Source organism: Macadamia integrifolia, chromosome 11 (assembly GCF_013358625.1).
Source record: "Macadamia integrifolia cultivar HAES 741 chromosome 11, SCU_Mint_v3, whole genome shotgun sequence".
Lineage (NCBI taxonomy): Eukaryota > Viridiplantae > Streptophyta > Magnoliopsida > Proteales > Proteaceae > Macadamia > Macadamia integrifolia.
In genome coordinates this window covers 3974683-3986989 of record NC_056567.1, presented here as the reverse complement: position 1 = coordinate 3986989, position 12307 = coordinate 3974683, and the positions used below count along the sequence as shown (strand labels likewise).

Sequence of the window (12307 nt, the reverse complement as noted above, 5' to 3'; positions counted from 1 at the left end):
GCCCACCGTGAGTACTTGGAAAAGTAAAACATGCCAACCACCAGCTCTCAACATAAAATAAATGACAGAAATTAAAGGTGCTGACTCCAGCAATTTAAAAACAATACGATTGGCCCTCTTAAATATACCATCGGGGTTGCCGACTGTCTTAATGACCAACCGGGCGTAATGTCTAACCGCCACAGTGACCCGACAACCGCAACCACTGCTTCTCCCCAAATGGTAACCCAACACCTTAACCCCTATTGGGAAGGGTCGTAGCACAGGAAGGTGATAATCCTAAACCGCATGCTCCTATATGACATTGTACGATTACATAGTGCCACCGCGTCCCATATCACGAACCACCAATGCACTCGTTTTCAAGCCGACTACGGCATCTAATATATTAATACATCATGCACAATGATGTCCACATTCATCACAGAAGCATATCATCATTTGGCATGTTTGAGCATCAACATGATTGTTGGGTAGAGCAGAGTGGGAGGATTTGGGGAAAATTGATTTGACTATTTCCTAGCCGGCCAAATGCCGCACTCACAGAGCTGGAAAGTAGAGGGTTGGACGCAGAGGTATCGTTGGACAGGAACCGACTCCAAGATATGTTCCACCCAAAGATGTACGTACACATAAAACACCAAATAGAGTTTGAGCATCCAAGTCTTGCTACAACTTTGCAGTTCTTCGTTCTTCGTCACCGCTATTACAATCAAACAAAGATCCAGTTTTCTAGAAATTTAGAAAAAAGAAAAAATCCAATCCAACAGACTTCGAACGCCAAGTCTTACAACTACTTTTTAGTTCCACTCTGGTTCCATCGCTTTGCCAATCTTCATTTCCGAACACAAAAGCAGTCATTGCATCATATCACCACCTGGTTTAATCTTATTGGGTTCTTCCTCACATTTTTTTTTTTTTTTCCAAGTTAGTTTCTTCATCTCGTGATGGCATCATCATTAACTACTCCAGCGTTTTCCCAACTCCTCTCGAGAAGGCATATATTGCAGCATTTTTACGGACCCTTCTGACTTATAGCACAACAATTTGTACTACCTAACCCAATGTAAGCATTATCTTATATATCTATATACACTGCACAAAAATCTTGGAATATAAACGAGTAGCTGGATCAATCCCAATCAGCATCAAAGAACCCAGCGTCCTTCATCTCAGAGTAATAAGCATTTTCCAATCGCATATCTTCCTCCTGAAATGATCACAGATTAAACAAAATAAATCAACATTGCTTTAATCACAATCTGCAATCAGATACCAGAAAACAAAATAACACCACTGTCTAATGACAATGTCTGAGATCACCTGGAAGAAGTCTGCCAGAAATGTAATATACAGCAGGGGAAGATAAAAGGCATGATAGCAAATAGTGGTGAGATTGTACAGCCTGTGAAAAGAAGAAAGAACTTCAGAAAAAAAATTTGAAGAATCTTTGCAGCACTAACTATGCTGTTATTTTCCCCATAAAGAATAGGTTCAAGTTTTCCTTCACACATGTTGAAGGAAGAATCCCCTCACCATAGGCATTTAAACCCTATGATTGAACACAGGAAGGGTATTTGGGACCATGAACAAAATAGGGTGCACAAGCGAGTTAAAACACAGGCACCAGAAAAGGAAAAAAAAAAAAAAAAAGAATTCAATCATAGGATCACATCACCAATGGAGGAATTCTTCCTTCTCTATGGGTGAAGGAAAACATTTGCCTAAAAGATATACCAGAAACCAAAGCCAACACCATTTCCCATGAGTCCACATGCAAACAATGCAGCTACATTCAACGAGAACATCACAATGATATAGTTGTAGAATGCTGGTCTAGCTGCAGAAGCCAAGAAAGGACCACATTAGATCAGACCTCTCTCAGTACATGAGAACAAAATAAAAAAGACAAGATAAAGAGTTTTTACCTGGTAACTTATCTCTCCATTTCGAGTGATACATACACAAAATGACGCCATACACAGCGGTAAGCAATAACTTGTGGACAACCCACAACCCCCACTTCACCTTATGCGTGGTTTCCTCATCATCAATGAACAGTGGAATCTCAAAACCAAACACATAAATTGCCTGGAAAAGAAATGACCATCAAGATCAGATCTAACATGAAACAAAAGGATTGATAGCTTGAGGATTTTGTAAAATTATGAATACAACTGTATTCATTTCACCTGCTGTGTTTCTGTTGTTGTCCTGTTTTTGGCACCATTTGTAGATACCTACTTTGGGTTAGGTATTTTGACTAGAGCTTTTCAAAAGTGATTGTGCTTGTGTGTGCGTGTGTTGTGTGGAACCTTTTCGGACAATTCGGTTTTTGTTATGAGCACTCTCTCTTTTATCGTTCTTTTTATGTGATTCTCGGATTATGAACTAGAGACTCTTTATCATACATAACTATTTTACATTTTCCTTATATTGGTGCGTCAGGTACGCAGTTGACACTCGATTATTATCAGGCCATTACCTTTTGCATGGATCATATAGCTCTTTGTTTACCCATCTGTTATTTCTCTCCCCATTTCAAGTGATACATACACAAAATGACGCCATACACAGTGGTAAGCAATAACTTGTAGACAACCCACAACCCCCACTTCACCTTATGAGTGGTTTCCTCATCATCAATGAACAGCGGAATCTCAAAACCAAACACATAAATTGCCTGGAAAAGAAATGACCATCAAGATCAGTTCTAACATGAAATAAAAGGATTGATAGCTTGAGGATTTTATAAAATTATGAATGTGACTCTATTCATTTCGCCTGCTGTGTTTCTGTTGTTGTCCTGTTTTTGGCGCCATTTGTAGATACCTACTTTGGGTTGGGTATTTTGACTAGAGCTTTTCAAAAGTGATCGTGCTTGTGTGTGCGTGTGCTGTGTGGAACCTTTTCGGACAATCGGTTTTTGTTATGAGCACTCTCTTTTATCGTTCTTTTTATGTGATTCTCGGATTATGAACTAGAGACTCTTATCATACATAACTATTTTACATTTTCCCTATATTGGTGCATCAGGTAGGCAGTTGACACTCGATTATAATCAGGCCATTACCTTTTGCATGGATCATATAGCTCTTTGTTTACCCATCTGTTATTTCTCTCCCCATTTCAAGTGATACATACACAAAATGACGCCATACACAGTGGTAAGCAATAACTTGTGGACAACCCACAAACCCCACTTCACCTTATGCGTGGTTTCCTCATTATGAATGAACAGCGGAATCTCAAAACCAAACACATAAATTGCCTGGAAAAGAAATGACCATCAAGATCAGATCTAACATGAAATAAAAGGATCGATAGCTTGAGGATTTTATAAAATTATGAATGCAACTGTATTCATTTTGCCTGCTGTGTTTCTGCTGTTTTCCTGTTTTTGGCACCATTTGTAGAAACCTACTTTGGGTTGGGTATTTTGACTAAAGCTTTTCAAAAGTGATCATGCTTGTGTGTGCATGTGTTGTGTGGTACCTTTTCTGACAGTCGGTTTTTGTTATGAGCGCTCTCTTTTGTCGTTCTTTTTATGTGATTGTCGGATTATAAACTAAAGACTTTATCTTATCATACATAACTATTTTATATTTTCCTTATATTGCTGCGTAAGGTAGGCAGTTGACACTCGATTATAATCAGCCAACACTTTTGCATGGATCCTATTGCTCTTTTTTTATCCTTATGTTATTTCTTGTCGTATTTCTATTTGTATCATGTCTTGCCGTCATGTGATGAATGTAGCTCCCAAGCACAGGGTTAGACTTGCTTGCTGGAACATTAGATCCTTCATGGGCAAGAGTATGGAGTTCATAGATGTTATAAGGAGAAGAAGAATTAATATTGCATGTATTCAAGAGGCTAGATGGAAGGGCAAAAAAAAAACAAAGGCCCTAGATGACTACAAACTTTGGTATTCAGAAGATCATAGCATAGAGGAAGAGTGGGCATAGTAGTGGACAAGGATCTAAAGAATGACGTCGTGGAAGTGAAGAGAGTGGGAGAGAATTGTACCCATCAAGTTGGTGTTGGAGAAAGAGACTCAATATTGTTAGCGCGTACGCACCCCCCAAGTAGGGGTGGATGAACACAGAAAGTTACAATTTTGGGAAGACATGGATGGATTAGTGTAAAGTTTTGGCCAAGACGAAAAGATTATCATACGGGGTGACTTAATGAACATGCTGGGAAAGAATGGCAAGGTTATGAAGAGGTACATAAGAGGATATGGTTGGGGAAAGGAACTAGGAAGGGATTTCAATTCTAGACTCTCCATCTTTGCGGTAGCTTATGATTTTCCCATTGTAAACACTTTCTTTGAAGAGCGGGAGGAGCACCTAGTCACTTACAAAAGTGCACTAACAGCTAAATAGACTTCTTCTTAACCAGAAGGTCAGTTAGATTGTTGTGTGCGGATTGTAAGGTTATACCTGGAGAGAGCCTAACCTCTTAACATAAACTGATGGTCTTGGATTTGCGTCTATTAGGGAAGCTTGCTTGCTCTAAAGTTTGTGGAGATTAAAAGGAGATGTCATGTATTCGTGTCTCATTTCATAGACACGTAAGTTAGGGAAGCTTGCTTGCTCTAAAGTTTGTGGAGATTAAAAGGAGATGTCATGTATTCGCGTCTCATTTCATAGACAAGTAAGTTAGGGAAGCTAGCTTGCTCTAAAGTTTGTGGAGATTAAAAGGATATGTCATGGATTCTTTCACACTGATATTTTGGTCAAATAAGGAAAGTGGGGCAATGAGAGAGACTTCAATGCGATGTGGACCAAGATGGCAATCTGTATTAAGAAGGTCGCTAAAGAGGTCCTAAGGGAATCACCAGGAGCTTACCAGGTCCATAAAGAGACTTGGTGGTAGGATGAAGAGGTCCATGGTAGGATGAAGAGGTCCAAGAAGCCATTAAGTCTAAAAAAGATTGTTTTAGGACCTGGCAAAGGACTAAAGAGGGAAACGATAAATGGAGAAATTATACCACTAGAAACAAAGGTAGAAAGATTGTGGGGAAAGCAAGGACAAAGAAATATGATGACCTTTATAATAACCTGAACACAAAGGCTGGGGGAAAAAATCTATATTTATAATAGCTAGAATGAGAGACATATGAAGAGCAAAGACTTCGAGCATGTTAGATGTATCAAAGATGAAGATGGTAGAGTGCTAGTAAAGGATGATGACATTATGAATAGATAAGGTGATTATTTCTGTAAACTTTTAAATGCAGACAGTTCGAATGGGATTAATCTGGAAGAGTGCATTAATCACCAAGACACGACATGGCATAGATACATACAAAATGTTTGAGTGGCCGAGGTTAAAGAAGCTTTAAAAAGCCGACAAGACTCTAGGCCCAAACGAAGTCCCAATTGAGGTATGAAAGTGCTTAGGATGTTATGGAGTATCTTGGTTAACCAACATTTTTTTTAACAAAATTTTGAGTACCAATGAAAATGCCAGATGAGTGGAGGAGCACTGTAGTTCTGATATACAAAAATAAAGGGGATATTCACCACAATAACTACAAAGGAATAAGACTTATGAGCCATACTATGAAGCTTTGGGAGAAGGTTATTGAATCCCACTTGAGAAGAGAATCTATTATCTCAGATAATCAATTTGGTTTTATACCAGGAAAATCTACAACAGAAGCTATATACATTCTCAGAAGACTCCTGGAAACCTATAGAGTAGCTAAGGACCTCCATATGGCCTTTATTGACCTAGCAAATGCCTATGATAGAGTCCCTATAAAATTAATCTAGCATGTACTAGAGAAGATAGGGGTGTTGAGTAAATATGTGGATATAATTAAAGATATGTATGATGACATGGTGAGTAGTGTGAGAACCAATGGTGGCAAGGAAGAGAATTCTCAATCACTATTGGGCTACACCAAGGGTCAGCCCTAAGCCCTTGTTCACACTTGTGATGGATGAGTTGAGTGGGAACATTCAAAGTGGGATTCTATGGTGTATGCTCTTTGTTGACGATATTGTTTTATTGGATGAGACAAACACAGGGCTCAACACTAGACTGGAGCAATGGAGATCAACCTTGGAATCAAGAAGCTATAATTAAAGATACGTATGATGAAATGGTGAGTAGTGTGAGAACCAAGGGTGGGCAAGGAAGAGAATTCCCAATCACTATTGGGCTACACCAAGGGTCAGCCCTAAGCCCCTGTTCGCACTTGTGATGGATGAGTTGACTAGGAACATTCAAAGTGGGATTCCATGGAGTATGCTCTTTGTTGACGATATTGTTTTATTGGATAAGACAAACACAGGGCTCAACACTAAACTGGAGCAATGGAGATCAACCTTAGAATCAAGAGGCTTTAAGATAAGTAAAACTAAGATGGAATATGTGATTTAGTCACTCTACGATAGATAATGGTGTGATTACTATTGAGGAGAGAGATACCCCAAAGTGACTTTTTTAGATAATTGGGATCAATCATTAATAAAGAAGGCGATATTGATGACGATGTGTCACAGAGAATTAAAGAGCGGTGGATGAAGTTGGGAGGTGCATCAGGAGTCTTGTGTGACCGAAATGTCCCTATAAAGCTCAAAGGAAAATTATATAGGGTAGTCGTATGCCCAGGTATGATTTATGAGGCGGAATGTTGGACAATTAAGAAGCAGCATGTAGATAAGCTATGTGTAGTTGAGATGAGAATGTTAAGATGGATGTACATGAGAACAAGGAAGGATGAAGTAAGGAATGAACGTATTAGAGCGAATTTGGGAGTCACCCCAATCCATGATAAGCTTCGGAAAAGTCGTTTGAGGTGGTATAGCCATGTCCAACAAAGGCCTGAGGATGCCCCAATAAGGAGTGATCTAATCCAGGTAGAGGAATTTAAAAGAGCTATGGGCAGGCCAAAAATGACCATAGGGGAAGTTGTGAAGAAAGATATGCACAAATTAGGCCTTGTCTCAAGTATGGCCTCGATTAGAGTAGATTGGAGAGCTAGGATTCAAGTAGCGGACCCCATCTAGTTGTGTTCTACTTCCCCCATCTAGTTGTGTTCTACTTCGTCACTGTTTGTCTTTTGCTTCCTTTCACTTTTACCTTCTCTCTTCTTTGTCCTTGCTTGGATCTATATAGCCAACCTCATTAAGTTGGGATAAGGCTTTGTTGTTGTTGTTGACTGTATCAGGATTCAGGAGCGGGACAGAAACAGTACACCAATCCCTCTTCTAATTAGTGAATTGTTAATTTTCATATAGACATTTTCAAATATGTAAAGGCAGCAGTTTACATAAACCATAAACAAACAATGACAACCTGAAAAGGCAGCACATAAGGTATCCAAAAATGCTGTAATGTGGGAAATAAATGTATTGACAAACTGATAGAGGTTGATTTTAATCAAGCTTAACCGTCCACAAAGAGAGATGTGAATCCTCTTCAAACCATGCAAATCATCATTGAATTTCTCCACAATTGAGTCCCCCAAACTCAAGTTATCGAGAACTATGAACCAGGTTCCATTGATGCAACACATCACACCAGCTTTCTCTCATCTGGATTAATTCGTGCCATCTTTGGCCAGGTATTTTATAAAGCATCAGAATATCATCGTCTGTCTCCCAAAACTCAAGCATCTATGAAATTTACTCCAGACCATGCCAACAGACCTAAAATTCTCAACGGACACTATCATACACTCTTCTCAGGTTAATCTTGCACAATTACTCTTTTCCTTCTTAAAGATGTCTTGCTATCAACACTCTGAACTGCAAAAACGATCTCACACATAATATGCCTCTTATATGCAAAGGCAGCATGTTGTGTGGGTCTATGGGACAGAACCTTAGCACCCGCTCACCATGAAGGCCTGACATTTGGACCCTTCCCTTCTAACCGCTGGGCAAAATCACTATGACCTGCTCATGTCCCCATCATCGTCTGACACTGAGGAAAGTGAAATGTCACCCCTCGTTCTTCCACCATTATGTCCCATAGCTCTGTTTCCGTCGTCGCCAACCTTTATGTTCCCGGTTCTCGAGGCTCCCCTTCTCAAGATTCGCCTTTCCTTGCTTCCCTTCCTAGCTCTTCCTCTATCCCCCTTTCTTTGCTTCCCTCTGTCTCCACCCTCATTTATTCCTTGTCCCTCTCTCCTTCACATGCTTTGGGTCCCACCACCTCCTCTCCCATACCTCACATGAACTCGATCTCTCCTGACCGCCACATCCATCTCCATCAACCCATCCACTCCTCCTCCCCTTACTCGACTAACCCTAACCCAAACCACCTTTTGTCCACACCCATCTACCAACCACCTTACCCGACTGTCATAACCATAGTTGTCAAGTTTGCCTGGGTCTTAGGCGTCCATCATCTTATATTTTAGCACTTCTTTATGCCAAAAATTATTTAAGTAAATGTTTATATATTCAAGATATTATTTATATACAAGCAAATACCCTCTATTTGAATCCAATAAAAATAGTTTAAAAATCAAATTCTCAAAGGATAAAGAGTCAACCCCCCAGTCCAAGAACAAAAACTATATTTTTTGCTGTAGGGGTGATTTTCAACTTCCAAAACACTGGGGTTTTTCTCAATTCTGAAAATTTTATAAATCTAATCATGGTAAAACATTTCTAAAACCCAAAAGTCCGATAAAATATTCTTTTGTTTTGATTTCTTTAAAATGATTTCCATTCAGACGATTTTAACAACATTCAGCACTTTCAAATAAATTTGATCGGACACAACTCAGATTTAAGTAATCTTAGACTTATTGGAAAGTTGGTTTTATTCTATACTAATACAAAAAGTTTCATGTAAAAATAAAATCATTTAACCAGTAAAACTTATTATAGAACAAGAGCATTTCTCTAAATGTTGATTTTTTATGACTTAATGTCGATCTTTGATGATTTGATTAGGCTTAATGTTGATTTTTAAAACTTGATGTAGTTTAATGTTGATTTTTGATGATATAAGGTATATGTAGCAGATTAAATAATGAAAGAAAATAGTGGAAAAAAAAAGAAATACTTAGTCACTTTGTTTGCCTTAAGGTGGGCGCTTAGGAAGCCCTCTAACACCTTGGTTCGCCTAGGCACCGTGACAACTATGGTCATAACCCGACAAACCCATCCACCTTACCCGACTATCCTAACCCGTCTTTCTTGTTGGATCCTTACCTTAACCCATCGAGAGCTTCTTCCTCGCCCATATCCCCCCCTTTAGCTCACCCGTTCAACTCTCCTTTCTGGCCTTACGTCAGGCCCTAGTCTTGCCGCTGGCCTATTGTCATCGCCTACCGCCTTTGAAGGTGTGTCTCTTTGATCATCCTCCTCTAACCTTCCACCAGACCATGTCATCACCACCTCTCTGTTGTTACCTCTGGCCTTCCGCTAGACCTCCACTACATGCGTCGCCTCTGAAGGTGCCCCTGCAGCTGTCGCCTCCAAGCCTATTGTTGGCCCTCCGTCTAGCTCCACAGCTGCCCATGTTGTTCTCTCTGCCATCTCTACTGCTACCGTCCCTACTACAACCATTTATGCCCCGCCTCACCACCGGTCTCGACCACCGGAAGAGAGTGCTCTACGATCAGTTAGCTCAACGTCTCTGCTACTACTTCGGTTGTGCACATCGATCATGGCCTTCCACCTCCCCTTTGAGATCATTTGGGTCTTCATCTTGCTGAAGCTTCAGTCATTCTTGGTCTTCGTGATGCCACGGCTTCTTGGCCCCATCTGATGCCACGGCTCCGTTGTCTTCGAATGCCTTGCCTACTATCGCCATCCCTATTGTTGCCTTATCTATTGTATCTTTTGACACTAAATACACTTCCCCTTCACTTCAGGTTCTCATTTAGATATTGTTGTTGCCACCCCTCCCCCCTTAATGATGTTGTTGCCTCTCCTCGAACTATTGTTGCTGGATGTGTGTCCATATCGGCTGGTCCCAGCACCATCCCCAGATCATCTAAATCATTGCCTCCCAAAATCACTGTCCCACCTGTTCCAAACCCAAAAGTTCTACCCTCTCCAAACTCCCTCTACTCAGCAACTCTCCATAGCTTTCTCTTTCAAGGAATATCACAAGTGAAGGAAAAGCTCATCCTCTTCCGGCTCCCTTGAGCCTTCGGTGCCACTCCACTCCTTCCAAATGATCCTTGGCCATTTGGAATATCCGAGGTCTAAACTCCTCAGCTAAGAAGTCTGCCATTCGATCTGGCATCCGCTCATCCAAATCGGATTTCTACTGCCTGCTTAAAACCAGAGTTTTTGAGCCCAACGCCCCCCACATCCTTGCCTCCATTGCGCCTTCTTGGTCCTTTATCTCCAACTTCTCCCACCACCCAAACGATCGTATTTGGGTCCTTTGGAATCTTGCCAAGATCTATGTCACCTCTCTCCTCTTCTTAATCCATCCACCTCTTTACATCTGATCCCTCTGGCTCCAATTTTTGCTTCCTCCCTGTCATCTCCACCCTAAACCATGCCTCTGATAGTAATGATCTTTGGTCTGACCATTGATCCTTTGCCCCCATCACTGGTTCCCTCCCCTGAGCCCTTGCTAGGGATTTTTATGACGTCAAAGGTTGCTCTAAAAAGCTTGGAGGGAGGCCTTATTGACTCTTCAGCTATGGATCCCTTCAATGATTGCATTGAAGACATTTACATAAATGATCACCGATAGTCTGGTACCAAATTTACCGGGAACAACCACAAATCCGGCTCCGACAGAGTTGCTTGCAAGCTTGATAGGGTCCTAGCCAATGAATCTTGGATGACTGCATTCCTTCCTCTCATGCCATCTTTGACCCTCCAAATAATTCTGACCACTCCACCCCATCTCCCTCCATGTGTATCCTTTCATCTCTTTTGGCCCTAAGCCTTTCAAAATCTTTGGCATGTGGACCCTCCATCAAGATTTCCTTCCCATTGTCTGTGAGGCTTGGAATTTTCCTGTCCATACCTTCTCCTCCGCTCTTATTGCCTTTACTAGGAAACTCAGGAATGTCAAAGTTGCTTTTAAAACTAGAATTCTCCCTCCTTTAGTGACAACTCTAGTAGAGTTTCCTCTTGGAGGGACAAGCTTTAGGATATCCAAACCATCTTCTGATCTGATCCCCTTAATGTTACCCTTGCTGAGGAGGAGATGTTGGTTGCCAAGGATCTCTCCACTCTTCTTGCCCAAAAGGATAGTTTCCTTCGTTAAAAATCCAAAATCAAATGTCTTGAGCACAAAGATTCCAACTCATCTTTCTTCCATAGATCCCTTAAAGCCAAATCCAATGCCAACTCCATACCCTTGCTCACTTCCCGTAATGGCTCAACCCTCCTCAACCCTGAAGAGATCAAATTGGAAGTCGCTTCTTACTTCTCTGACCTCTTCCATCCCCCCTCTTCCTCCCACTCTGCTCCCTTCCTCAATGATCTTCTCAACAAAGTCATCATTGATCACTTCTTCCCTTCTCCATTCCATCTCCTCTGAGGAGGAAATCCTTTTGGTCATCCTCTCTCACAAAGCCAACAAGGCTCCTGGCCCCACTGGCTTCAGCATGGGCTTCTCTCCTTTTGTTGGGATATCATTAGACTCGATCTTGTCATAGCCATTAGAAGCTTCTTCTTTAATCCCTCCCTGATCAAAGGTGTTAGCCCACATCTTCCTCTACCTCATCCCCAAGCTTGATGGTGCTTCTACCATGGCTGACTTCGACCCCATCTCACTCTACAACCTCCTCCGCAAGTTAATTGCAAAATCTTAGCCAGTAGAATCCAAACGATTATGGGTTCTCTGGTCAGCCCTAACCAATCTGCTTTCGTTGTTGGTGAAAACATTGTTGACAATATCATTCTCTCCCATGAGATTGCTCGTGATTTTGAGCAGAAATCCCACTCTGTTGCTTCTCTTTAAGATTGATATCCATAAAGCTTTTGACTCCATCTGTTGGGATTTTATATCCAATATCTTGCTTTGGATATCGTTCCCCCCAATTTTCATCCATTGGATTCATGCTTGTATCTCACTCTCCTAAGTTCCCTGTCCTACAATAGTAGTCGTGCGGGATATTTTCCCTCTTCTGTTGGAATTAGACAAGGCTTCCCCCTCTCTCCCCTCATCTTTGCCCTTGCCCTTGAGGTCCTTGTTAGATCTATTCAATTTGCTTCTGACCTTCATCTCATCTCCTCCATCCCCAAATGCAAGTCAATTAGGCTAACCCACATTCCCTTCACTAATGATCTTATGATCTTCTCCAAGGCTGACACTCTCTCCATTTCCTCCATCATATCCTCCCGTAAGCTTTTTGAGT

The 12307-nt window shown here is 41.1% G+C and overlaps 1 protein-coding gene across 1 annotated transcript in view; it reads right to left on the bottom strand.

The window, feature by feature from the left end:
* Positions 1-606: 606 nt before the first annotated feature.
* LOC122093802 (protein CANDIDATE G-PROTEIN COUPLED RECEPTOR 2-like) overlaps positions 607-12307 on the bottom strand; it is a 30235-nt gene continuing 18534 nt past the window's right edge. The window contains exons 3-6 of the mRNA XM_042664287.1: positions 1929-2091; positions 1738-1840; positions 1324-1405; positions 607-1210 (exon numbers count right to left, since the gene is read on the bottom strand). Coding sequence (XP_042520221.1) covers positions 1133-1210; positions 1324-1405; positions 1738-1840; positions 1929-2091 — 426 coding nt within the window. The 3' untranslated portion in view covers positions 607-1132. The remainder of the gene's footprint in view (positions 1211-1323; positions 1406-1737; positions 1841-1928; positions 2092-12307) is intronic.